The sequence below is a fragment of the Sporobolomyces salmoneus genome, assembly GCF_050403485.1.
Source record: "Sporobolomyces salmoneus JCM6883 DNA, S_salmoneus_JCM6883_v1_ctg9, whole genome shotgun sequence".
Lineage (NCBI taxonomy): Eukaryota > Fungi > Basidiomycota > Microbotryomycetes > Sporidiobolales > Sporidiobolaceae > Sporobolomyces > Sporobolomyces salmoneus.
This window is the reverse complement of record NW_027481154.1, coordinates 102,587-127,782: the sequence shown is the minus strand read 5'-3', so window position 1 is coordinate 127,782 and position 25,196 is coordinate 102,587. Positions and strand designations below refer to the sequence as shown.

General features: G+C 50.0%; 11 protein-coding genes across 11 annotated transcripts; 6 read left to right on the top strand and 5 right to left on the bottom strand.

The window, feature by feature from the left end:
* Positions 1–230: 230 nt before the first annotated feature.
* On the top strand, positions 231–1,595 carry JCM6883_005152 (uncharacterized protein; the record flags this gene model as incomplete). The annotated part of the gene is made up of 4 exons (XM_076630274.1): positions 231–635; positions 700–802; positions 866–1,253; positions 1,328–1,595. The coding sequence occupies 4 exons, from the start codon at positions 231–233 to the stop codon at positions 1,593–1,595; spliced, it is 1,164 nt and encodes a 387-aa protein (XP_076489666.1).
* Positions 1,596–1,766: 171 nt separating this feature from the next.
* DGA1 (diacylglycerol O-acyltransferase) lies at positions 1,767–3,649 on the top strand (the record flags this gene model as incomplete). The annotated part of the gene is made up of 12 exons (XM_076630273.1): positions 1,767–1,837; positions 1,930–2,034; positions 2,117–2,263; positions 2,346–2,355; positions 2,426–2,498; positions 2,571–2,741; positions 2,821–2,984; positions 3,053–3,137; positions 3,213–3,242; positions 3,307–3,351; positions 3,421–3,511; positions 3,583–3,649. 12 exons carry the CDS (start codon positions 1,767–1,769, stop codon positions 3,647–3,649), a joined length of 1,059 nt encoding a protein of 352 aa, XP_076489665.1.
* Positions 3,650–4,053: 404 nt separating this feature from the next.
* Positions 4,054–5,522, bottom strand: JCM6883_005150 (uncharacterized protein; the record flags this gene model as incomplete). The annotated part of the gene is made up of 6 exons (XM_076630272.1): positions 4,054–4,288; positions 4,359–4,597; positions 4,669–4,700; positions 4,761–4,927; positions 5,002–5,126; positions 5,205–5,522. 6 exons carry the CDS (start codon positions 5,520–5,522, stop codon positions 4,054–4,056), a joined length of 1,116 nt encoding a protein of 371 aa, XP_076489664.1.
* A 559-nt stretch (positions 5,523–6,081) lies between these two features.
* On the bottom strand, positions 6,082–6,993 carry JCM6883_005149 (uncharacterized protein; the record flags this gene model as incomplete). The annotated part of the gene is made up of 3 exons (XM_076630271.1): positions 6,082–6,155; positions 6,217–6,630; positions 6,708–6,993. 3 exons carry the CDS (start codon positions 6,991–6,993, stop codon positions 6,082–6,084), a joined length of 774 nt encoding a protein of 257 aa, XP_076489663.1.
* Positions 6,994–7,742: 749 nt separating this feature from the next.
* JCM6883_005148 (uncharacterized protein) lies at positions 7,743–8,761 on the top strand (the record flags this gene model as incomplete). Its single annotated transcript, XM_076630270.1, has 2 exons — positions 7,743–8,097; positions 8,163–8,761. The coding sequence occupies 2 exons, from the start codon at positions 7,743–7,745 to the stop codon at positions 8,759–8,761; spliced, it is 954 nt and encodes a 317-aa protein (XP_076489662.1).
* A 458-nt stretch (positions 8,762–9,219) lies between these two features.
* JCM6883_005147 (RNA-binding protein) lies at positions 9,220–10,936 on the bottom strand (the record flags this gene model as incomplete). The annotated part of the gene is made up of 5 exons (XM_076630269.1): positions 9,220–9,997; positions 10,082–10,147; positions 10,221–10,330; positions 10,414–10,653; positions 10,766–10,936. 5 exons carry the CDS (start codon positions 10,934–10,936, stop codon positions 9,220–9,222), a joined length of 1,365 nt encoding a protein of 454 aa, XP_076489661.1.
* A 117-nt stretch (positions 10,937–11,053) lies between these two features.
* On the top strand, positions 11,054–12,512 carry JCM6883_005146 (uncharacterized protein; the record flags this gene model as incomplete). Its single annotated transcript, XM_076630268.1, has 5 exons — positions 11,054–11,149; positions 11,225–11,452; positions 11,522–11,605; positions 11,670–11,784; positions 11,845–12,512. 5 exons carry the CDS (start codon positions 11,054–11,056, stop codon positions 12,510–12,512), a joined length of 1,191 nt encoding a protein of 396 aa, XP_076489660.1.
* A 122-nt stretch (positions 12,513–12,634) lies between these two features.
* Positions 12,635–14,171, bottom strand: JCM6883_005145 (RNA-binding protein; the record flags this gene model as incomplete). Its single annotated transcript, XM_076630267.1, has 5 exons — positions 12,635–13,232; positions 13,317–13,382; positions 13,456–13,565; positions 13,649–13,888; positions 14,001–14,171. The coding sequence occupies 5 exons, from the start codon at positions 14,169–14,171 to the stop codon at positions 12,635–12,637; spliced, it is 1,185 nt and encodes a 394-aa protein (XP_076489659.1).
* A 117-nt stretch (positions 14,172–14,288) lies between these two features.
* Positions 14,289–18,841, top strand: JCM6883_005144 (uncharacterized protein; the record flags this gene model as incomplete). The annotated part of the gene is made up of 18 exons (XM_076630266.1): positions 14,289–14,384; positions 14,460–14,687; positions 14,757–14,840; positions 14,905–15,019; positions 15,080–15,743; positions 15,825–15,935; positions 16,028–16,338; positions 16,411–16,562; positions 16,641–16,835; positions 16,911–17,087; positions 17,164–17,375; positions 17,440–17,658; positions 17,723–17,827; positions 17,893–17,986; positions 18,057–18,368; positions 18,435–18,530; positions 18,589–18,677; positions 18,751–18,841. The coding sequence occupies 18 exons, from the start codon at positions 14,289–14,291 to the stop codon at positions 18,839–18,841; spliced, it is 3,351 nt and encodes a 1,116-aa protein (XP_076489658.1).
* A 532-nt stretch (positions 18,842–19,373) lies between these two features.
* JCM6883_005143 (uncharacterized protein) lies at positions 19,374–21,689 on the top strand (the record flags this gene model as incomplete). Its single annotated transcript, XM_076630265.1, has 13 exons — positions 19,374–19,574; positions 19,643–19,649; positions 19,725–19,758; positions 19,866–19,911; positions 19,995–20,005; positions 20,077–20,246; positions 20,312–20,353; positions 20,417–20,546; positions 20,607–20,761; positions 20,824–21,057; positions 21,117–21,425; positions 21,491–21,549; positions 21,612–21,689. The coding sequence occupies 13 exons, from the start codon at positions 19,374–19,376 to the stop codon at positions 21,687–21,689; spliced, it is 1,476 nt and encodes a 491-aa protein (XP_076489657.1).
* Positions 21,690–22,149: 460 nt separating this feature from the next.
* JCM6883_005142 (uncharacterized protein) lies at positions 22,150–24,865 on the bottom strand (the record flags this gene model as incomplete). Its single annotated transcript, XM_076630264.1, has 4 exons — positions 22,150–23,044; positions 23,111–24,218; positions 24,289–24,697; positions 24,839–24,865. The coding sequence occupies 4 exons, from the start codon at positions 24,863–24,865 to the stop codon at positions 22,150–22,152; spliced, it is 2,439 nt and encodes an 812-aa protein (XP_076489656.1).
* Positions 24,866–25,196: the final 331 nt, after the last annotated feature.

The following is a 25,196-nucleotide window of genomic DNA, read 5'->3' as shown; positions in this document are numbered from 1 at the left end:
CAATTCGATAGCCGAGATGGAGATGAGAGTGACTCAAGATAGTTTCGACCTTGCAGGAGTCTCGACGAGGCGAGGTTGAATGAATCGAGTGGAGCAGGAATGTCAAAATGTGTTAGCTCGAACTCTATTCCCACTCGCTCGGAAGAACCCCAGCCCTCAGATCCGGAGAGCGTACGTATCCTCCTCCCTGATCTCTCTCTCCTCTCTCTCTTCCTTCCCCCCTTCAGTCGATGTCGGGTATCAGTACCTCGAGTTCCGATTCTCACGAGTTCATATTGATACCCGAACAACCACCTCCTTCAACGCTCGTCACGGTCGGTCAACAAGTCGCGAATCCGATTCCGATTACGAGTTCGCGACCTCCTCATTCAACCGGTCCACCTTCTTCTCCACCTCGCACCCATAGGAGGCTCGTGAAACGCAGTCATGTCGCAGAAGAAGCATCTCCACCGCCATTGAGTCCCTCGAGTCCTCCGCATGGAACACCTTCGACTCCTCCGGCTCCACCTGTCTCCTCCTCTTCCGGTGGTGGTCATTCTCGTAAAGCGAGTTCGAGTCCTGGAAGATCTTCTCCAAGGGAAAGGTCCCCTCCAGTCATCGCTCCTCATGAATCATTAGTTGGAGATGTTCAAATGGTAAGAGTTTCGTTTCTCTCTTCAGCGAGAGAGAAATCCAACTAACATCCCCTGAACTGTATAGTCTCGGACTAGGGTCATCATCTCCAAGACTCATACGATCTACGATCCAGTTGGAATACCGTTTCGTTCCGCCTTGATTGGATTTCGAGCGACTTTTCATTCTCGTGAGTTTTCAGATTCTTTCTTCTCTCCTCTTTTCGTCCTGCTGATCCTGTTCTGTTTCACAGCTCCCGCGGCGAGTGCACGGGTACGAGATGCGGAGATCACTCTCCGGTTCCTCTCTTCTTCTGAGGGCCAACCGGCGCCGATCATCAAAGCGATTTGCCCAACTTCGCAAGGAATCGGTCCTTCGACTTCCATCACTGATTCAGTTTCGACGACCGCCGGAGTTCATTTGGGCTACACTCCAGGCGGGAACCTGCAATTGTCTCGAACGGCTTCGACTGTGTACACGCATCAAACGCAAGCGAGGATCGCGTCGAGTGGAGTCGAAACGAACGAATTGTGGTTGACGTTGAGGGAGGACCCGACGAGTAGACAAGGGATCCCTTCGACGGTCGATTTCGCTACTTTGATTAGGTTGACGAGTCCTCCTCCGTTCGAAGCGGAATTGAGGTAAATCATCATCAGCTTTTCTTTCTTTCACATGAGGCTTATGATCTGGTTCTGATGCCTTGTTCTTCGTACAGCGTCGGAGTTACGATTGGGAGGGGACCTCAAGCGCTCTTGAAGATGCTCTCGTCACCGTCCGAATGGATCGCGCTGTACGATGGATCAACGACTCTCAACCCTTTGAGCTTGTCGACTCCTGCATCGAGTCAATTTCGACCTTCCGGACTCGTCACGAATCAAGAGCATACGGTCACGGTCGAGGAAGATGTAGAGATGGACGGAACTCGCCGAAAAGACACGATCAGGGTAGTAAATCGAAAACCTTCAAGTTTAGAACTTTGTTAAAACCATCCATTCCGAATCAACTACCTTTGTATTTATCCTTACTGCAAGCAATATAGCATCGTTTTATTGTAACAGATCAAAACTGTCGAAAAGTTCACCGCAGCGGGCAACGTTTTGCGAAATTGCGAAAGATGGATACTTTTCGTTCAACTCTCAACTCGACCTCTTCAAATGGGGGAAAGCAAGACTCGGAACAAAGATGGTACAATCGCGTACGAACAGTCTGACCACAGCAAGATCAAGTCAGTTCTCCCTTCTCTCTCCCCTTCCCCCGCATCTACATCATCGTTTCTCTTTCCCTCGTCGCGCTGACCTTCTGCTTTCCCGATGGTAGATTCGCACCATTCGTAGTACCTAGACATCGTCGACTACAGATGTTTGCCGTCTTTCTCTGGTCGACATTGTTACCGATCTCTCTCGGCTTCTTTTTCTTTCTCTGGTGAGCTCCTTTCCCATCCCCACTATGCTCTAGCATGCTACGGAATTCTTGCTGACCAACCGACGGTCGAATGGAAACGTAGCTCGTTCACAAAGTTATGGCCGGCAATCATTTTGTACTTGACCTGGAGCCTGTTGATCGATCAAGCTCCTATCAGAGGTGGGAGGACTCGAATGTGGTTACGGAAGGCAAGTATATGGAAGTATTTCGCGAATTACTTCCCTATCAGGTCAGTTCGAGATTCTCAGTTTCCTCAGTTTTTCGTTTCGCGAAGCTGACTCGCCAGAGCTGCGTTCAATCTCCTGCTTCAGCTTGATCAAGGTCCGTCTCCTTCCCTTCAGTCTTCTCGTGAGGTTTGTCGGGTAGCAATGGCGCTGACGAATAGCTTTAGACGGCGGAGTTATCACCTGATCGCAAATACATTTTCGGAGTTCATCCTCATGGAATCATCGGAATGGGAGCTAGTAAGCTGATCTCTCGCCGTACTAATGCCACTCTATCTACGCTTCTTGACCAGTTTTCTCACTCGTACACAGTCGCGAATTTTGGAACCGACGCAACTGGATTCTCTCGATTATTTCCCGGATTGAACCCTCACCTTTTGACGCTCGAATCGAATTTCAAGTTACCGATATATCGAGAACTGCTACTATCGCTGGGTGTCTGTTCAGTCAGCATGAAATCTTGTCAAAATATCCTTCGTCAAGGTAAAATTCTCCTTTTCCCTCTCTCTCCTCTTCCTCGACTGTCCGAGCTGACCTCGCGACTTGGTTCGGATTAACACAGGTCCAGGTTCTTCTTTGACTATTGTGGTAGGAGGAGCAGCAGAGAGTTTGAGCGCACATCCAGGAACGGCAGATTTGACGCTGAAACGGAGGAAAGGGTTCATCAAACTCGCGATCAGGCAGGGGGCGGATCTTGTACCTGTTTTCTCATTCGGTGAGAACGATGTACGTCTCTTCGTTCTCTTAGCGCTCGCTGGTGAAGGGGTGCTGAACCGATGGAGAACGTGCTGCAGATTTTCAAACAATTGGCGAATGCGCGAGGGACGAAATTGTACAAGTTACAGAAGAGGTTTCAAAAAGCGTTTGGGTTCACTCTACGTGAGTCGTATCTCTGGTTGTCCTTTGTCTAAGCCGCGGTATTGATCGAATGGTCCGTTTCGTATGAACGAATAGCGATCTTCTTCGGCCGAGGATTGTTCAATTGTAAGCTCGCACCTGACCCTCTTCCAAACAAGTTGTCCGTCCTGACCTTGCTTCCGAACTCTAGACAATATGGGATTGATGCCTTATCGACATCCGATCGTTTCTGTCGGTACGTCTTTTCCCTCTCTGGCATTCTCTCGCCAGGCTCCTAGTCCCTGACACTTGCGTCGTCGATTAGTTGGTCGACCGATCCAAGTGACTCAACACGATCACCCATCTCAGGAGATGCTGGAAGAAGTCCAATCTCGCTACATTGCGGAATTGAAAACGTTCGTCTCCGCTCAGTACACTCACAGTCTCATAAGCCTGACTGACGTATCTTCGGGTGCTCGATGAACAGGATATGGGAACAATACAAAGACGCCTACGCGAAGAGTCGAACTCGAGAATTAACAATTATCGCCTAACTCCTTCTCTCCTCGCACTCGTCGTCCTCCGATACCCCCTTCCCCGTCGATTCAACTCGCGACTCGAGTCCTGTACTTGTTTCAATCTTTCTTCAGCAGTATATCAGTACCTCTTTCTGTTCCCCCTTCTCTCTCTCTCTCGAGCTCGATCTTTACACTTGTCGTTTTTTATTTTCGTACGTACTCCGTCGCTCTACTTCTCTATACATGGAAAATGTTTCTTTCGTTCTCTTCAGTCCAGAGTCGAGACAGAGCTGACTGGGCCGGTGAGAACGAGGGCACTAATGGAAATTCCTATTCCGATTTTGGGTACTGACGGCACTACTTTTCCGCTTCAACCTCTTTCAGCCAGGGACAACCCTTTGTTCGATCCAACATATCGACCTCTCCCCCATCCCTTCACGTCACCTCTTCCCGCCCGCACCCGCGAAGTAAACCAACCCCGAACCTTTTCTCCCCTTTGTTTTCCTCGCCTGCTCTTGCTGCTGTTGTTCGATCCTCCTTCGTTCTCGTTTCTGATCTTCCCAGACACTCAATCCTGACTCTAGTTGATCGATTCGAGATTCGAGAATCGGTAAGAAATTTCGAAGGATCGGGATTTCTCGACACCAAAGTTGAATCGTATGTTCCCAAACCAGGCTACTCATCACGCTTTCGTTTTCTTAAGTACCCAAACTCGTCACGGTGGGGATGCGCGAGGAAACTCAACTGGATATTCAACGGATCCTCGACATCGACGAAATTCTTGCTAACTTTCTTCGTGAGTGCCGAGCGAGAGTAGAGGTATCCATTGATACTGACGAAAGAGAGACAGGATGGATGACGAGCGCAGAAGTCGGAGACGAGGTGATTGTAGAGTTTGACGAGGGAATGACGGGTCGCGAGATCGTTTGGGAATGAGGAGGAGGAGAGGGGGAGGAGTCCATGAGTTGAAGTGGAAGAACTCTTCTGCTCGTTGAGATATGGGTCAGTTGGACGCTGTGAACGGGTAAAAGGGAAAGGAGAGAGAAAGACGGTACTTGAAGGTATTTCGAGATGGAAAGCTCAAGGTCTTCAAACGAGAAAATGGTGAGTCTCTTCTGCTTTCGTTGTTGAAACTTCCAGGACTCACAATGATCTTCGACGACAGGAGGTAGTACCCCGGCGATATAGACTTTCATTCCCGTCGCATTCGCCATCGGAATGATTTCGTCTCGAAGAAACGAGCAAAAATTGTTCACGATCGAAGGTACGAACTCGGTAGGACCAATCGCTTGAAGTCCTCTAGCTTTGAGCTGCCTGTAGACGGGGAGAGGCAATGGGGTCGAGTCAGAGAAGGACGGGCTCGCGAAAGGGAAAGGAAGATTGCGCGCCAGAGATAGTTGATATGCAAATCGACGGCACCAAATTGGAGGACAATGTACCGAGGACGAGTCGTCGCGATACGTCGAATGATATCGGGTCCGGCTTGTAGCGTCGAGTTTGGGTTGTTTAGACCCTGTTTCGAGAATTTCGCAAACGAGTAACCGTCAGCTTCTCCCCCGAGCATGCAAAGCGGACCTGACGGGGGACTCACTCGAGCCGAAGCACCTTTGAACTTGTGTACCTTGACGTGATCCTCCCCTAGCAAAGTGAACACGGAACAGAACGAGTCTCCGTAAACTTCCAACTTTGCCCCGTACGACTCCTGCACTGAAGGATGATGGGGACTCGAGATCACGGGAGCTGGTCGTGAGATGATTGAAGAAGGGACAGGATGGTTGATTGGGGGAGCATAAGACTTTGAGGCTGAATGGGATCTAATCGGAGATGAAGATGCGAAGTGGAGAGATCTTGAGGAAACGAGAGACGTTGAAGAAGCTGGGGATGGTTGTCGAGTAGAGCTACTGATCATAGGAGCTCTGTACGAGAGTTCACTGCTCTTGGATCGAAGAGAGTGAACGGAAGAACCTTGTTGACTTCCTGGCAAACTTGATCGAGGCGATTCATTCGACGCATAGGACCTCCTCGACGGTGACGGCGCTCGAAACATCTACCCTCGCCTCAACAAGCTACCGCAACCCGTCGCAGCTGGCGAGAGGCGAGCAAAGGTCGATCGCAGAAAAAACTTGGGGCGCTCTTTGCTCTCCATTTCCGAATCTCCGACGATTTATTTCTCCCTCGCTTGCACGTACCTCGTCAGCTAACGGGAGAGAGCATTCATTCAGCCTTGAATCAACGGTCCCGCGGGAACTCCGATTCGCAGGAGAGGATCGAGCGGAAGGAGCCCGGGAAATCTCGAGGGCTCGAGCGCGACGAAAGAGGAGAAGGATGGGTTCGATTTGCTTTGCATGGTAGAAGGGAAAGAGTACTACGAAGAAATGTCTATGAGAGGTTGAAGTCTGTGAAGTGAAGCAAAGGGAGAGTCAGCGCAGGAGAAAAGGAACGGACGGGAAAAGAGTTGGGCCTACCGCTCAGCGACTTGTGAATGCTTCTGCAATGAGCAAGATGAGAACGACAACCTCGAGAGCTGCTCCAGCAAAGAACTCTGTCGCAGAGAAAGGAAATCAGACCAAGTTAGCGGAACAAACGACGAAGGAGAAACTCACGAGCGAATCCGGATCCAAGTTTCGCCGTACCCACATTCGCTTTCTCAACCTCGTCGACCACTTTCGACAGCTGACTTCGCAGCGAGATCGTCGCTGCCAACATCACGGCCAATCCTAGAACTCCGCAGACCGTTGCGACTTTCCTCATCGCCGGTTGCCTCTTCGCGAGTCCTTGGGCCTTTCCTTTCTTGTTCGCGTGCATCGAGATCGAGGAACCGATCACTGCGAGGAGTTGGGTCGCGAGAAGGAGGAGGGAAACGAATAATCCGGCGGGGACGAGCGGGAATTGATCCGGGAGGAGAGCAGTAGTCGAGGAAGGGAGAGTCGTGTTCGTTGAGTAGAGGTCGACGAAGATTGGGGTGAAGGTAGGGGAAGTACAGGTGGGATCTGATCCGTCGACTGAAAGACAAGCTCCTGTAAATTGGCCGAATCAAGCTACCTTTGTCAGCTATTGCAAGCTCGACGAGAAGGTAACGAGATATCCAACTCACCAAGGGGACCGTAAACGAGCTCATACGCTTTGTTCGAGCTTGAAGAAGAGGCCGTTTCGGTTTTCTTCGCGCGTTTCACAATTCTTTGTCGGCCGTGGTTGATCCTCGCCTCAGACAGCCAACGTTCCGAGGTTGAAGTCGAAGAAGAGTTGACGCCGCTAAGGGTGACGGAGAGGAGAGAGACTCGATCGGGGAAAATGGGAGTTGGAGCGAGAAAGGCGAGGAGGGAGACGAGGAACGCGGCGTAGACGATCAGAGGCGAGAGGGTATGGTACAGATGGTTCATGGTCGAAGGCATGGAGGTAGATTATTGATGAAAGAGGGTGTGAGTCGACCAGCGACGGAATTGAAATGTGAAGGAGAATACAGAGAGGATGGAAGAGAAAGGAGCGGAAGAGAGAACAAGCGGTGGTGATCCCATCCAAGCGAGCAAGTACCCTCAGCTAGAGGCCAGTGAGTCGCGAAGACAAGGTCGGAATGAGGACAAAGGAAGAAGTGAGGGAACGAGCGGCACGAGAACAAGCGGAAACTTGAGCACGGTCGCGTCTCGAGCCGGAGCAGGTCGTGAGCGAGGTAGAGCATAGTCGGCTGAGGTGTGAAAGCTAAGAGCGAAAGAGGGAAAGCGAGAAGAAGAATGTCTCATCATTGACAAAAAACGACACGTCATCATGCATCAACGAAATGCGAGCGATTTCTCTCTCGCCTCCTAATTCTTGCGCTAACAGAACACCACAAGCCAGATGCTACGATACCAACGATACAGAACAGCGGACGACCCCGAAGACGGAAAGAAGCTCGAATTCCTCGAAGTCCCCTGAAGTTTCATCTCGTTTCAGCCCTTGTTCTCGTCTTTGTTCTGCGACAATTGCTTCTCGAACAAGGGGGGGAATCAGTCGACATGTAGTCTAGCTGCTCTGCCTCTGCCCCTCTATCGCTCCGCCTCATCTTACAGAATCGAAAGAACCTCTTTTCCTCTTTCGCGAAACCTCGACCCGACCTCGACCTGATCCTCATCGAACGTCGCTCGCTTTTGCAATGACTTCTTCGTCTCCCTCGATCGCACCGATCCATCTCGCTCCACTCCACCCTGACGAGTACGCACACAATCGAACTCCCTCTGGACTCTCTCACAAAGATTCTTTCCTCTCGACTTTTCCCGGCGAACAAATCGAACCTGCAACTCGACCTCGACAAAAGAGATCACTGTTACCTCAATGGAGCTGGAGTTGGGATAAAGCGGAAACGGTTCTATGGGCGGCGGTTCCGCTGGTGTTTTACCTCGTTGCGATCGCTTTGTTGTTGGCGGTGATGCTTTCGAGTGGGTCGGAAATGGCCTTTATGACAGTGAGGGAGAAACGAGGTACGGGTCGTCTGGAATACTTCGTATTGAGTGAGTCACTGCTTTTTTGCATCTGAACGGAATTCGAGGAAAAACTGACAATCTCGTTTCACCAGATTCTTGCGCGACTGCACCTGGCACAACCGACCGAAATTGTACCGGTCGATCCCTCTTTGTCGACTTTGTCCCCTCACTCGTTCAAATCGGTTCTGCTCTCCCCGGATTCTCTTCTCTAAAACTCCCTTTCTACTCTTTCCAAACCCCCTCAATCTTCCTCGCCTCCCTCTCAATCGTCATCACCTCCTTCTTCCTCTACCTTCCCCTCTGGACTCTCGTCTACTTCCCTCACGCCCCTCTTCCCTCTCGACTAGTCCGATGGATCCGCTATCACTCCCGTCCTCTCTTCTATTTCGCCGGAATCGTTTCCTTCCTCGGATTCGTTTTTACTCTCTCAATCGGTCTAGGATACAAACTTTATTTCCTCGGTTACATTGACGATTTCGAGAATTGGTACAAGTTTGGGATTTATCGATTGGGGAGGAAAGAGATTGAATGGGTTGCGGAAATTGGGAGAGGGTTCGACGCGGTTTGGACCGCGAGCGTTTGTATGGCCATGACGGTCGTTTCGATTAATATTAGTTTACATAATGGGTTGGATGAGAGGGTCGAATGGCCGAAAGATCAGAAGGAGATGAATACTTTTGGTGCTTTCTAAGTTTTATCTCCTGGTTTCGTATCGGTTGATTCGTCTTGAGTGTACTTGATTTGCGCTGTCACTGTATGGATACATAGAGAACCTTCGAGGAATGGGTATCGACTGAGAGAGGTATATCGAGAGCGAGGGAGAGTGTGAGAAACAGCGAGCGAAACAGAAAGTCGGATACAGGAGTGAGCAAGTCGTCGAGTCGGGATAAGAGAACGAGGAGCAAGACGGTGAGGTGGTAAGGAGAGGGGATAGAAACAGTCGAGAAAAGAGAACATGCGAGAACGAGAGACAGAACAAAAGCTCGAGTGATACTTGATCGAGCGAATAGAGAGACGACGACAAGAGGAGGGTAGGAATAACATTGATGAGAACAAGACTGAGAGTGGGAGAAACACAGAGAGAGACTACAAAACTGAGAGAGAGAGAAAATGATCCAAGCGCGTTTTTGTTGATCGGTCGAGAAGAGTTTACTGACCGTCCGTCCTACTCCTCTTGACGTTACCATTACCTTGACCTTGTTGTTGACCGGTACCCATCGGCGACATCCCGAATTGACCCATTTGACTGAAATCTATTCCTCCTCCTCCTCCCGCGCCTCCGAATTGACTCATATCGAATCCACCACCTCCTCCGAATCCCATCGAAGGATTGAACATGCCTCCCATTCCTCCCATTCCCATTCCGTTCATTCCACCCATTCCACCCGTCGCGAACGGATTCATTCCAAACATGTTCATTCCTCCCATCCCAGCCATCGCCGCTGAAGGATCCATTCCTCCAAATCCTCCCATACCTCCCATCATACCCTGTTGTGGTTGTTGTTGTTGCTGTTGAATCGGTTGAGGAGGAAGATTATTCGAATTCGATTGAATCGGATAATTCTGTTGTTGCTGTTGTTGTTGTTGGTTCCTAACCGGTTGACCCGTCATCGTCATTCCACCTCCCATACCTTGTCCCATTCCTTGTCCTTGTCCCGGTCCATTCCCGAACCCTCTCTTCTGTCCCGCTCCTCCTCCTCCCGTCGATTGACTCCCCCCATTATCCTTCGAATTGATATAAGGGTAAGTACAAGGCGGAGGGATCCTCAATCCAGGTCGAGAAGATTGATTCGCCGGGTTGTGAGTACCTCCTCCTCCTCCTCCTCCTTGTTGACGGGAATGAGGTTCGCGAGGGAGAGTACGGAACGGAGAACCGAGGTTGGAACCGATTACGAGGGTACAGGTCATTCGTTTTTGCTGGTATTCACTACGAGAGAAAACAATATTCGTTGAGGTCAGATCAGGTGAAAGTGAGGGAGGGCAAGGGAATAGAGAGGGAGGAGAAACTTACTTTGAATCGACGTATCGTTTGACAAGAGCTGCAGCTTCGGCTGATCCAGTTTCAATATAGGCGACACTGTGAGAGAGAGTACCACGAAATCAATGTTCCACTTCACAAAAGAGAGGAAGAGGAGCGAAGAGAGAGTTACCCTTTCGATTTCCCGTTCACTTTGTGTTCCGAGAACGAAACGTCTTTCAACCTGACTCCTCCCGCTCCAGCTAAATGACAAAGTTCTACCAAATGTTGATCGCTCGTCCACTTTACACGATCATCGCACGTCGTCGCGATCAGGTCAGTCAAAGTTATTGCGAAAGGAGAGAGAAAGAGAAGAGATGACTTACCCAATGCATATCAGAGATGAATACCGCCGTCATCTGATTATTGTGACCTCCAGCACCCCCAACACCACCAGGTACTGATCCTGACATGTTTGTACCAGGGGTAGGACCGGTAGAGGGAACTCTTCCCGTGAGGGGATTCGCGGGTAATCCACTCGGGAGATTCGAAGTCGTTGTAGTAGTCGTGGTGGAAGATGGTCGGGGTTGGTGTAGAGATGGTCTAGTACTTTCAACTAACTCTTTCTGTACGAGTGAGAGTCAGAGAGGAGAGGAAGGGGAGGAGAGATAGGAGAGGAGAGAAATGATGAGTGACTGATCTTCGTCGAAAGCACACGAAGGCGAATTCGGGACTCACTCGAGCTATTTCAAGAGTTGCGATAGGTCTCGGTTTCGAGTCTTCGTCCTGCTGTTCCAGTTTGATAGAGGAGGAGGAGGAGAAAGGTTGATCTTGATCTTGAAGGGGATCATCTCCGTAATCCAATTCGAGTGAACCTGATCTACGTCGAGTAATCATTGGTTGATCCATTTCCTACTAATTATCGCGCGCGTAAAGAAGTATCGAAACTATCGGGAGGTCGAGGGAAGGAGCGAACACTTTCTGAAACTCGTTGTTGGCTTCCACCTCTACCAACGACTCTTCAAGATGGGTCGTACAGCTACGATCCATTTCGTATCCCTTCGAAACTGCCTCGTGAACCTCCCTCTATCAATCACAGGGCCACTCTCTCAACGAGGTGTTGTGAGTTCTTCGAGTCTTCCGGTTATTCAATTCATTACCCGGTACTAACTCTCCCTTTCTCCTGATACGACCTAGGCTCCACAATCTATCGCAGTGCAACTAACAATCCCCTCCCGAGCATCGCGGAAAGGCAGCGAGACGATCGTTGCCGGATGGACCGGACTTTCTTCTGCGATTGAATCCGTCTCCTCTCAGTTCTCGTCGAGTCGAGCGAATGGGAATGGACCGCTGGGAGGAGATAGAATAGAGATCGATCCTCAGTACGCGGAAATGTTTGGGATTGGATTACAGGAAGGGACTCAGGTAAGAGAGCAAGAATTCTTCTCTGTCGAGATGTGGTGGGCTAGAACTGACTGGAACTCGTTGATACAGGTCACGATAGAGCTATTGAGAGATCTGAAAGTCGCAACTTCGGTCAATGTGACTCCTCTGACAGCAGATGATTGGGAAATCCTCGTTAGTGGAAACTCCATCTCCCTCCGTTTCCTCTTTCACCAGCTGACAACGGTTTGAAACATAGGAAACGAACGCAGAATTTGTCGAAATGTACCTATTGAACCAAGTACGAGCTATCAAAGTTGGAATGACGGTAGCATGTTGGATCAATAATTCGACCGTCGTGAAATTCCTCGTTGGTACGCTCTTCTTTCTCATTACTCCCTTCTCCAAAACTGACCCTGAGTTCTTGAGAGTAGATTCGACAGATCCAGACCTCTCAAACATCTCGAATCCACTTCCTCTTCTCCTTACTTCAGCGACTGAACTCATTGTAGCTCCGAAATCGAGACATGCTCCTCTACCTACCTCCTCTACAAAATCACACGATCTCTCTTCGACAACAACATCAACAGCTCCAACACACTCTCACAATGGTAATCCAGAATGGATTCTCCTTCGACGAAAACTCCTCCGGTTGCTGCCTCTCTCGCATTCTCCCATCCCTCTCTTTCCCTCGACGACGATTACAGCAGCGACGACAGATGAGGGACTAGTAGAAGAAGACGAGATGTACCTCAATCGACAAACGTATAGAAAATTACGAGACATTTTCGGGAAAGGACAGAAGATGAGTTTGATGGTTCAACCTCGACCTAGGAATTCTTCATCTTCAGGAGGTCCTAGCAGCTCGAATACTGGAGGGTCAGCAGAGGAAGCTACGCAGAATGCGGCTTCAGGGAGTAGTGAGACGGGGGCGACGAAGAACACGGAGGAGAAACAGTTCGTAGAAGTCAGGATCAGGGAAAGTGATAGAATTGGAGAAGGACAGGTCTGGATTGGGGAGAGTTTGAGGGAGGAGTTGGGGTTGATGGGAAACGCAACGACGGGAGGAGGAGGGGATGGGAGTTTCGAATTACTCAAGTAAGTCTTTCTCTGCCTCTCTTGGAGCGGAACTGTCGCTCCGGAGAGGAGTCACTGACTGATTCCCCTTTGTGCTGATAGACTCGGCCCTCCTGGCTCTGCGGCGAGTAAAAAGTCTAGTCGAGCTCAAACGAAACCGAATGAAACGAGCTCGAAAGCAACGGGAACTTTATCGCTTCCACCCGTCGCGAACGGATTCATTCCAAACATGTTCATTCCTCCCATCCCAGCCATCGCCGCTGAAGGATCCATTCCTCCAAATCCTCCCATACCTCCCATCATACCCTGTTGTGGTTGTTGTTGTTGCTGTTGAATCGGTTGAGGAGGAAGATTATTCGAATTCGATTGAATCGGATAATTCTGTTGTTGCTGTTGTTGTTGTTGGTTCCTAACCGGTTGACCCGTCATCGTCATTCCACCTCCCATACCTTGTCCCATTCCTTGTCCTTGTCCCGGTCCATTCCCGAACCCTCTCTTCTGTCCCGCTCCTCCTCCTCCCGTCGATTGACTCCCCCCATTATCCTTCGAATTGATATAAGGGTAAGTACAAGGCGGAGGGATCCTCAATCCAGGTCGAGAAGATTGATTCGCCGGGTTGTGAGTACCTCCTCCTCCTCCTCCTCCTTGTTGACGGGAATGAGGTTCGCGAGGGAGAGTACGGAACGGAGAACCGAGGTTGGAACCGATTACGAGGGTACAGGTCATTCGTTTTTGCTGGTATTCACTACGAGAGAAAACAATATTCGTTGAGGTCAGATCAGGTGAAAGTGAGGGAGGGCAAGGGAATAGAGAGGGAGGAGAAACTTACTTTGAATCGACGTATCGTTTGACAAGAGCTGCAGCTTCGGCTGATCCAGTTTCAATATAGGCGACACTGTGAGAGAGAGTACCACGAAATCAATGTTCCACTTCACAAAAGAGAGGAAGAGGAGCGAAGAGAGAGTTACCCTTTCGATTTCCCGTTCACTTTGTGTTCCGAGAACGAAACGTCTTTCAACCTGACTCCTCCCGCTCCAGCTAAATGACAAAGTTCTACCAAATGTTGATCGCTCGTCCACTTTACACGATCATCGCACGTCGTCGCGATCAGGTCAGTCAAAGTTATTGCGAAAGGAGAGAGAAAGAGAAGAGATGACTTACCCAATGCATATCAGAGATGAATACCGCCGTCATCTGATTATTGTGACCTCCAGCACCCCCAACACCACCAGGTACTGATCCTGACATGTTTGTACCAGGGGTAGGACCGGTAGAGGGAACTCTTCCCGTGAGGGGATTCGCGGGTAATCCACTCGGGAGATTCGAAGTCGTTGTAGTAGTCGTGGTGGAAGATGGTCGGGGTTGGTGTAGAGATGGTCTAGTACTTTCAACTAACTCTTTCTGTACGAGTGAGAGTCAGAGAGGAGAGGAAGGGGAGGAGAGATAGGAGAGGAGAGAAATGATGAGTGACTGATCTTCGTCGAAAGCACACGAAGGCGAATTCGGGACTCACTCGAGCTATTTCAAGAGTTGCGATAGGTCTCGGTTTCGAGTCTTCGTCCTGCTGTTCCAGTTTGATAGAGGAGGAGGAGGAGAAAGGTTGATCTTGATCTTGAAGGGGATCATCTCCGTAATCCAATTCGAGTGAACCTGATCTACGTCGAGTAATCATTGGTTGATCCATTTCCTACTAATTATCGCGCGCGTAAAGAAGTATCGAAACTATCGGGAGGTCGAGGGAAGGAGCGAACACTTTCTGAAACTCGTTGTTGGCTTCCACCTCTACCAACGACTCTTCAAGATGGGTCGTACAGCTACGATCCATTTCGTATCCCTTCGAAACTGCCTCGTGAACCTCCCTCTATCAATCACAGGGCCACTCTCTCAACGAGGTGTTGTGAGTTCTTCGAGTCTTCCGGTTATTCAATTCATTACCCGGTACTAACTCTCCCTTTCTCCTGATACGACCTAGGCTCCACAATCTATCGCAGTGCAACTAACAATCCCCTCCCGAGCATCGCGGAAAGGCAGCGAGACGATCGTTGCCGGATGGACCGGACTTTCTTCTGCGATTGAATCCGTCTCCTCTCAGTTCTCGTCGAGTCGAGCGAATGGGAATGGACCGCTGGGAGGAGATAGAATAGAGATCGATCCTCAGTACGCGGAAATGTTTGGGATTGGATTACAGGAAGGGACTCAGGTAAGAGAGCAAGAATTCTTCTCTGTCGAGATGTGGTGGGCTAGAACTGACTGGAACTCGTTGATACAGGTCACGATAGAGCTATTGAGAGATCTGAAAGTCGCAACTTCGGTCAATGTGACTCCTCTGACAGCAGATGATTGGGAAATCCTCGTTAGTGGAAACTCCATCTCCCTCCGTTTCCTCTTTCACCAGCTGACAACGGTTTGAAACATAGGAAACGAACGCAGAATTTGTCGAAATGTACCTATTGAACCAAGTACGAGCTATCAAAGTTGGAATGACGGTAGCATGTTGGATCAATAATTCGACCGTCGTGAAATTCCTCGTTGGTACGCTCTTCTTTCTCATTACTCCCTTCTCCAAAACTGACCCTGAGTTCTTGAGAGTAGATTCGACAGATCCAGACCTCTCAAACATCTCGAATCCACTTCCTCTTCTCCTTACTTCAGCGACTGAACTCATTGTAGCTCCGAAATCGAGACATGCTCCTCTACCTACCTCCTCTACAAAATCACACGATCTCTCTTCGACAACAACATCAACAGCTCCTTCTCACTCTCACAATGGTAATCCAGAATGGATTCTCCTTCGACGAAAACTCCTCCGGTTGCTGCCTCTCTCGCATTCTCCCATCCCTCTCTTTCCCTCGACGACGATTACAGCAGCGACGACAGATGAGGGACTAGTAGAAGAAGACGAGATGTACCTCAATCGACAAACGTATAGAAAATTACGAGACATTTTCGGGAAAGGACAGAAGATGAGTTTGATGGTTCAACCTCGACCTAGGAATTCTTCATCTTCAGGAGGTCCTAGCAGCTCGAATACTGGAGGGTCAGCAGAGGAAGCTACGCAGAATGCGGCTTCAGGGAGTAGTGAGACGGGGGCGACGAAGAACACGGAGGAGAAACAGTTCGTAGAAGTCAGGATCAGGGAAAGTGATAGAATTGGAGAAGGACAGGTCTGGATTGGGGAGAGTTTGAGGGAGGAGTTGGGGTTGATGGGAAACGCAACGACGGGAGGAGGAGGGGATGGGAGTTTCGAATTACTCAAGTAAGTCTTTCTCTGCCTCTCTTGGAGCGGAACTGTCGCTCCGGAGAGGAGTCACTGACTGATTCCCCTTTGTGCTGATAGACTCGGCCCTCCTGGCTCTGCGGCGAGTAAAAAGTCTAGTCGAGCTCAAACGAAACCGAATGAAACGAGCTCGAAAGCAACGGGAACTTTATCGCCTAGACTCGATGGAAGGTGAGCTTTAATCGAAAAAGATGTTTCGTCTTCATTCTAGTCGCTATCCAGATGGATGGAAGACTGACATGTTCTTCGAGGAGGAGTCACAGTTCTTCCCATAAACTCCCTAACAAACCCGCTCACGCCTCGACACCACTCACGAACGGTCACTCACATCCTCCCACATCCACTTCCCCTGCAGTCGCGCTCGCTGGCGTCGATACTCAATTATCTGCGCTCTCTTCCCACATCATCAACTCCCTCACTTCTCGACACCTCTCCTCCGCCTCTTCCTCGTCATCCGCAACGAAATTAGGAGCAGCCTCCGGCGTCCTCGTCACAGGAGCCAGTGGAGCGGGTAAAACCGCCTTGATCCAGGAAATCGGAAAGAAAATGTCCTCAGATCATCGTGCTTTGACTCGTGCGTGTTCTCCTTTCCCTCCATCGTTCTTTCGCGAAATCGGAACTGATGTTGGGAGGTGGATCTCCACAGGTACGATCTTGATCGATTGTTCGAAATATAGTGAGGAACGACCCGTAACGCTCAAGAATCGGATCAAGGATTGGTTCGATCAGGCGGCGTGGTACGCTCCAAGTTTGTTATTGCTCGATAACTTGGATCGTCTAATTCCGGCTGAAGTCGAGGTGAGTTGAATTTCCCTTCTTTTCCTTCTGTCGCCGAGAGTGTGAAACGTGTGACTGACAAGCTTGTTGAGCGAATAGCACGCCGATTCTTTCGCTTCCCTTCATCTGGCGAATATGTTCCTCGGGATTGCGCAGAGTACATTGGAGTCGAGACCGATCATCATCGTTGCGACTGCTCAAGGAACGACGAGTTTACATCCGCTCTTGACTTCGACTCATCTGTTGGGAGAAACGGTTAGTTTGAAAGGACCGACGAAGGCTGGGAGGAAAGATGTGAGTCCTCGCAGCTTCAGTCTCTCTCATTAGACAGAGTAGGAGAACTGATTGTTTCGATCGAGGACAAAACAGATCCTGAATAGTTTGATTCAAGCAAAGATTTCAAGCTCGAACCTTTCGCTACATCAAAAGTTCAATGCGGCTAGTATAGCAGCGATCACGGAAGGGTACTTGCCGGCGGATTTGAAGGATTTCGTGGATCGAGCAGTACATCAAAGCGCGATTCGAACTATGACTCGCTCGCCTGGCGTGAGTCGCTCTTCCCAGTCTCCTCGACCGACAAGCGCTTACGCAAGCTGACAGCGAATTTGTTCCGTTCGTTTAGTCGGATCTGGTTCTAACGGCAAACGATTTCAATCAAGCTCAAATCGGATTCGTTCCCCTCTCGTTACGCGACGTGAAGCTCCAGAAGTCCGAAGTTCAGTGGAGTGATATCGGAGGATTGCACGAGACGAGAAAGACCTTGAGGGAAACTCTCGAATGGCCAACGAAGTACGGTGCGATTTTCGCGAGTTGTCCTTTAAGGTTACGATCTGGGTTAGTCTCTCTCCTTCTCTCCCTCTCGTCCAAAGCGACTGCTCACTCTCAGAGTACTCGGCAGTCTCCTACTGTACGGCTACCCAGGTTGCGGAAAAACTCTACTAGCTTCCGCCGTCGCGAAAGAATGTGGACTCAATTTCATCTCCGTTAAAGGTCCCGAGATCCTCAACAAGTACATCGGAGCTTCGGAGAAATCGGTCAGGGATTTGTTCGATCGGGCTCAAGCGGCGAAACCTTGCGTTTTGTTCTTTGATGAGTTTGATTCGATTGCTCCTAAACGGTCAGTTCTTCCTCTGGACTCCTGTTCATCCCCGATCGAGTGCTGATAGTCGCAAACTGTACAGAGGACACGATTCAACAGGAGTTACGGATCGAGTAGTGAATCAAATGCTTACTCAAATGGACGGAGCGGAAGGTTTAGACGGAGTCTACGTTCTCGCCGCAACGAGGTAAGCGAGTCTTTGCACCCATCAGTCGGTTGTGGGAACATGATTGAGAGTCCAGCTTGCTACAGTCGTCCGGATCTAATCGATCCCGCTTTGCTTCGTCCCGGTCGGTTGGACAAATCGCTTCTCTGCGATATGCCCTCGTACGAGGATCGACTCGAGGTAAGTCTATTCTCGTTGCCAGTAATCACGTTTCGTGAGCTGATCGTGCAGCCGTCCGGAACCGTGATAGATCATGCAAGCCTGCTCTCGAAAACTGCACCTCTCGCCGTCGATCTCACTCGAAGAATTCGCGAAACTCACGCAAGGCTATTCCGGAGCGGACCTCCAAGCCCTCATGTATAACGCTCACTTAGACGCTATTCATACCGGCTTGAACGCGGCGAGTGCTGAAGATGCGTCGTTAGGTGAAAACGGAGGAAAGAAAGAGGTCGAGGAGGAGATCAAGTTTGTCGAGATTGGAGGTATTGCGAACATGGGAGAGGCGAATGGGAAACAAGCGGGAGTGAGAAGCAAGGCTGAACAAGCAGTCGTGAACAAACGGGTGAGCTTGAGACTTCATCCATCTCTTCAAGTGAGAAGCTGATTGATGTACTTTCTCGTGCCACAGCTCGAACAAATCCTAGCTAGCCTTAAAGAGTCGAACAGATCCTCGAAATCTTCGAAGCTATCGAACGGGTCTGCCTCGGCTTCCGAACGGAAACCTGTAAGTTTGCAATTCAGGTCTCTCAAAGAACCATGACTGACAGGCAACTCGTTTACAGACCGTCGTCGAACCCCATCATCTTCACAAATCGCTCAAAACGACTCGACCCTCTGTTCCAACCGACGAATTGCATCGTCTGCAGAAAATGTAAGTTTTCGATTTCTCTCACCGATTTCCTCGGCGCTATCGATGCTGACGCCGTCTCGTCGTGTACGCACAGCTACAATGACTTTGTCTCGACTCGATCGAAAGGTGGACTACCCTCGGGAGAAGCGTCGGATCAAGTTGGTGGAAGAGCGAGTTTGATGTGAAAGGGAAGTTCGGACAATCGTAAGCTAAAAGCAGTAAACTTGTTGTATGAATACGAATCTTCGCTATCTTTACAATCTACTGTATCGAGAGAGACGAGGGAAAGATCTCGTAGGAAGGTCATAGCGGGTCACCTTCTTGGCTGGATTTTGAACTTTTTTTGGACGACGAAAGTCGCTCGTCGCATGCTCGTAGACAGAGTCGACTGTAGACAAGCGACTCTCGAGATGCACGTTCGGACGGACGGGAACATTGTTTCGCAACGAAGCTTTGAGCTCACCGCCTTCGAAACTTCTCCGCCGTTTGCAGCTCGTGTTTCCTCGCAATTATTAGCTCATCGTCCGGATATTCGGGTTTTCCCCATGCAGCTGCTCGAGGCCCGCCTCGTGTGCAAGATCGAGTTTGAATGATACAATCGCTTCCGAGTCCAAGACCTCGAAAAATAGAAATTTCGAGGTCACTCGGCGCTCGCGTTGAAAAACCAATTCGATCTTTTTCCCTTCACTTTCTTCAACAAACAGTCAACAGCTCAACATGTCGGTAGATACAGAGGCAGGGTACAAGAAGGAGAAGCGGATCTCGCCCCATTCGACTCAATCAGCTCCGCTCGCACCGACGAAATCGAGGGCAAGTTGGAAAGAGAACGAGCCTCATACGCTCGCAAACAAGCCGGATGATGTAGATGCTGCTATTTGGATGGAGGAGGTGTCTGTTGTAGGTGTACAGGAACGCAAGGTCAGTCCTCACTCCTTATCGTTCGGAGTAGAAGTTGAGCTGATCGAAACTGTTTGTTTTCCCTCCAGCTGTCTTGTACGCTTTTTGGATTACTCGCTCGTTGAGCTCACAGAGTAGCTTAACTGACTAGTAATCACTTTGAGGAAACAGGGTATCAAGCAGCCGCTTTGTTGTTGACTGAATAGTGAGTTTTCTCTCTCAGCTTTATCCCCCGCCTCCTCCTCGTCGTCTCGATCGTAAATTGGAGGTCGCCGATCACTGATAAAACTCCTCCTCCTCTCTCACTCACAGTGTCGTACTCGCTATTCTAGCATTCCCTTACTCTTACCAGGTTCTCGTAAGTTTTTGCACCCTTTTCAAATCCGTCGCTGCTATTTTCAAAACTGATTCCCGTTTCGCTTGGCGTTCGTCAAATAATAGGGTTACGCTGGGTACGCTTCACGCTCCCACTTCCTACGCCTTGAAATCGACGCGATACTGACCTCTTTCTCCCTCTCTGCAGCGCAACCATTTCAATCTTCTTCGTTGGGATCTCTACCTACTATACGTCGTACATACTTTGGAAATTCTGCATGAAGCACCCTCAGATTCGCGATATCGCCGACGCCGCTGAAGTGTTGACCGGAAGCCGGATTGGATGGTATGCTGCTTTCATCGGTCTCGCGCTCAACAGTCAGTTTTTTCATTTTCGTTTTTATCGGTTTCTACCGTTCTAACCTATCCCTCTTTCCTACCAGACTGGTTCATTATGGGTCTTCACGTCGTAGCTGGAGCGACCGGTATGTTTCCTTCACTATCAAACGAATGAAGCGCTTAAACTGACCAAAATGCCTGATTCGCAGCCATTCAAACGATTCGAGGAGGAACCGAAGTCACGCTCGTATGGGCCGTCGTTATGGGTGTCATCATGTGGTTCTTCTCGAACATTCGTAGTTTCTCGCAAATGTCGGCAGTAGGACTTCTCGCCTCTTCGTGAGTTTTCGAAATTCTTTCTCCTCTCCCTTTTGTCTGACTCGTCTTCTTTCCCGATAGGACGATGCTCGTAGCTACCCTTATTGTCATCTGTGGACATGGAGTCCAGGGATACCCCTCCGGCTACGACCCCGCCGTGCCCATCACTCATTCCGTTTGGGCTCCCGCCGGAACTACTTTCGTACAAGGAGTTAACGCTCTCTTGAACGTAGTCTGTACGTTCTGCTGTCTATCTCCTGTCTGGAACCCGTTTGACTGACTTACGACGTTCATACAGACACCTTCATCGGTCACGCTCTCATTCCCTCGTTCGTGGGTGATATGGAACGCCCTCAAGATTTCCCGAAAGCTCTCGCCGTATCGATGGCAGCTGAATTCGCTCTCTTTACTATCACCGGAGCCGTCGTCTACCACTATACTGGAACTGAATATGCGACTGCTCCCGCTTATGGATCTCTACGAGAAAGATACGGTAAAGTCGCGGCTGGATTCGTCCTTCCCACTATTATTAGTAAGCTCTCTTCCCTGTGTACTATTTCCGACAGTGCTGACTCTCTGCAATCGTTTCAGTCGTCGGAATTCTCTACTCGATGGTCACTAGTCGAGCGATTTTCTTCCAAATCTTCCGCGAAGGATCTCGTCACCGAACCGGTCACACTTTCCTCGGATGGGGAGTCTGGGTCGGTATCGTCTTCGGAGGATGGGTCATCTCATTCATCATTGGAGAAGCGATTCCTTTCTTCTCCGACATGTTGTCGTTGATCTCGAGTTTGTTCGATTCTTGGTTCGGTTACATCATGTGGGCTTGTGCGTGGTGGCAATTGAGCCAGGGAAAGAGAAGAGGCATGAGATTTATAACAGAAGCGATCATCAATGCTCGTGAGTTTCCGATTTTCTTTCCTCTCTGATTGAGTCTACGTTCTGACGACTCTGCTCCACTACAGTCATCCTCATCACCGGTTTCTTCTTCTTCGGAGCTGGTACCTACGCCTCTGTTCAATCGGTGAGTACAGCTGTGCTGTCTCTTCTCGAGCTCAACTGACTCAATTTCGCTTCACTCTCTAGATTATCGATTCCTACCACAAAGGAGCCGTCAAAACGCCCTTCACTCGCGCCTCCACCGGTTTCGTTCTCGACCCTTAAAAAGTCTTAGCCGCTTAATATCATATTCCCCCCCTGCTGCTCTAGAGAGAACGAGGAACAGTTCTCTCAACAAGTTCTGTTGTATCTAATTTTGTTTTCCTTTCTACCCTTTCCTTATGGCTCTCTTTGTCCTCTATCCTTTCTCATATTACCCGGTGGACTCTCTCTTTAGCTGAATAGCTCTCTCTGTGTTTTCGTATCGATTATGCAAAAAACTCACAAAAACAAAGAATACTCGCCGGCCGTTGAGAGAGCGATAGCTCAACGAGGCAGCTCACTACCACTCAGCGTTCTTGAAGAGTCGCGACTGCTCGAGCTTCGAGCGTGTAGAGACTGCTTCTCGGGTTCAAAAATTCGCTGTTTGAAGTGAGGGTATAATCTCGGAAGTGGTATAATTCTGCAGGTCCAGCCCACTATGCAATCTGATGAAGCCCTACTCATACAAAGAGCTCGTAATACCTCATTCCGCTCCTCCAAGTAACGCTTCAACCAATCTCTTCTCCTCCTTCTCCATTTCCGCCGCTTGTTCTCCGTCTTCCTTCCCCTTCACGACCCTGTTCTCCTCCAATCTTTCCAATATCGATGCCAATAACTTGGATCCATGCTCCATACTTTGTTGTAACCCTTTCAGAGTCGGAACGAGTTCATCGAGCGAAGTGGAACGTGCGACGAGCGGTAAATTCGCAGTTTGCGCCATTGACGTTCGGAGTGAATCGAGAGACGTAAGGATTGGGTCGTCGATTTGTTTCGTGTTGGGTCGATCGGGGTTCGAAGGAGAGGAGGAGGAAATGAGTGCGCTTTCAGGTTCGACGGAAGGGAGGATCGAAAGTCGTTTTGAAGCGCTTTCGCTCGGTTGTAGAAGCATCGATCGGAGACGGAAGGATTCGCGGCGAGCGGAATGATCGGACGAGGATCGTGAAGGGGAGATTCGAGGGATGGGATCCGTAGGAGGTGGCGTTGTCAGGGCTGTCGATGATTCTTCGAGAGTAGGCACGTCCGAGGCTTTCGCAGACCGCAGTCTCGTCGGTGTCGTGGGTTGAACGACATCTGTATGAGTCGACTTCGTGGCGGTCTTTGGAGTGAGGGGCGGAGTCGAGTAAAGCTCGTAAGGAGTCGTCGGAGTTTTCACCTCGGATGTCGGTACGAGAGAGGAGAATGGACGAGACGAAGGTGGGATCGCTCCTTTGACGGGACTCTCGCCGACTGCAAGAGGGGAGGTATCGTCTCGATCTTGCAATATCTTCGTTCTTGAGCCGCTCAAGCTCGTTTTGATTGACCGAGTTGAGGAAGTGGGAGAGTCGTTGGAGGTGAGGGGGACGGGTTTACGACGAGGTGCAGGAAGTTTCGAGGGTGAGCTATAACCGAAAAAACAAGGTCAGTCTTCTGAGTCAAAGCAAGACAAGGCGAAAAGGAAAACTTACACGTTTCCAAGCGATTTCGATTTGACCAAACTTCCCAACTTGTGAGGTTCCGGTGACATCCCTCCCGATTCCCTCTCGTCAATCGCGACAAACTCGTAGACTCCCAGAGGGGGACTCGTGACCCCGATCTTCGAATCCCTCAACCTTTCCTTCGCGTCGTCTCCTTCCGACGTTGAGAGTGATTTGACACCGAACATTCCTCGCATGAGACTGTCGTCGACCTGGATCGTTTCCTTGTTCTGAGGGTCGTAGAGAGATTCTTCCGAGGCGACCGTCTGAGCTGTCGAAGGGCGTTGAAACCTCGTTCTAGTCGGGGAAGAAAGGCGAGGGATTCCACTCGATGTCGAAGGTCGTTGTCCAACGAGATTTTGAAAGCTCGTCGAAGTACCAAGACTCGCTCTCCTTCCTGCGGCTCCCATCGAGCTCCCGAGTTTCACCATTGCGGCTCGCATGATCGAGGGACTTTCTGCTCCTCCTGATGAACGAGGGTCCTCATTGGACGACATTGATTTGATATTCGTCGAACCAGTAAGAATTGACGATCCCGCCGTGGTCGAGAGACTGAGAGAAGATTTAGATTTATCGAAACCTTGCGGACCATCAGAGCGAAGGAAATCGGCGAGTTCTCGAGTTGCTGGTGAACTTGAAGTCGCATCTTTCGCTGTGAGACGCTTCGTCGTCGCTGCTGATGCCGGGACGTTGATGAGTCGTTCGAATTCTTCGTCGTCGAGCATTCTTGATCCGTTCTTCGAATGCGACGATGAACGACCGAGGTCTACTGAGCCTTGAAGATCCTCCCGACTTCGATTCGACGTGCCCATACCTCCTCCTCCCGGCATCTTGAACCCGAAAGGATTCGGTCTCGAACGAAAACCGTTGAGTAGATTTCCTGCCGAACGACTCGAACGCAACGGAGAAGTATCCTCCTTTCGATTCTTTGATCCACCTCGTTGTAGAGTCGTGAATCCAGCGTGAACGTCGTTGTCGATCGTGCTGGAACTGAATTTCTTGCGAATCTTGCTGGGAATACTCGAAGTTTTCGGAGGTAACGAAACTCGAACTGGTTCCGGTTCCATCATCCAAGCCGGCGGTTCAGAGTTGAGCATATCTGCAAGAGCTCTTAATCGTCAGCTTATCCCGTACGATCATGGGAGAGGGAGGAAAGAGGGAGAACTCACCGATCAAACTCTCCTTCTTGTCCGATTTCTTCTTCCCTCTCGATCCGTACCCAAAATCGTTCAATTCCTCCTCAAACTCATCGTCCAATTCTTCCTCCTCATCCGTCTCGGGTCTCGCTTTACTGACTCCTCCTCTACTCAACAACTTCGTCGGGTTCGTCGAAGGAGAGCTCATACCGCTCAATCCTAATCCCGTTTCACTTCCAGGCTCTCTCTTATTCGCTCCGATCGCGTCCCTCTTACTCGAGTCTTCAGTCCAAGGCGTAGCGGGAGTCGCTGGGGATTTCGAAGACGCGGTCGAAGAAGGACTGAAAGAAGAAGTTGAGGAAGAGGGAGGTGCGCTCGAATAAAGGGGAGACAAGTTGCTTTTACTGTTGTTCTTCAACGATTGTTGCGCGAGTTGGTGAGCCTGTACAGTACAGCGAGGAAAACACGTTGGACTCGGAGTAAGTCGGACGCGTTCTTGGAAGAGAAAGAGGAGGAGGAGGAAGCTAGAAGGAAGATCCCTTCTCTCTAACCGTTGAGGGAGAAGAAAGATAGAGGAACTCACTGCCAAGTCCGCCGTCGTAGGACGCATCCTCGTAAGCCTGAAGACAGCCTAGGAAGTGGTTGCCAGTGAAGAGAGAGGGAGAGAGAGAGAGGAAGCGTGCATGAATTGAAGGAGAGAGAAAGGGAAAGGAGGAGGCGTGTGCTCTAGGTGCCCCTCCTGCCTCGACTGAGTCCGTTACGACTCGTCGAGATCAAGACGCTCTTTAGCTCTCTTGTTACTGGTAGCGCGGGAAGAGGAGAGAGGAAAGGGAGGGAATGTTGTAAAAGAAGGTCCCTCGGGATCACGTCTTCGAGCTTCCAGACAAGGCGGTCCATTGTTATGAGGCATCTATCTAGCCGCAGACGAGTCATCCGAAGTA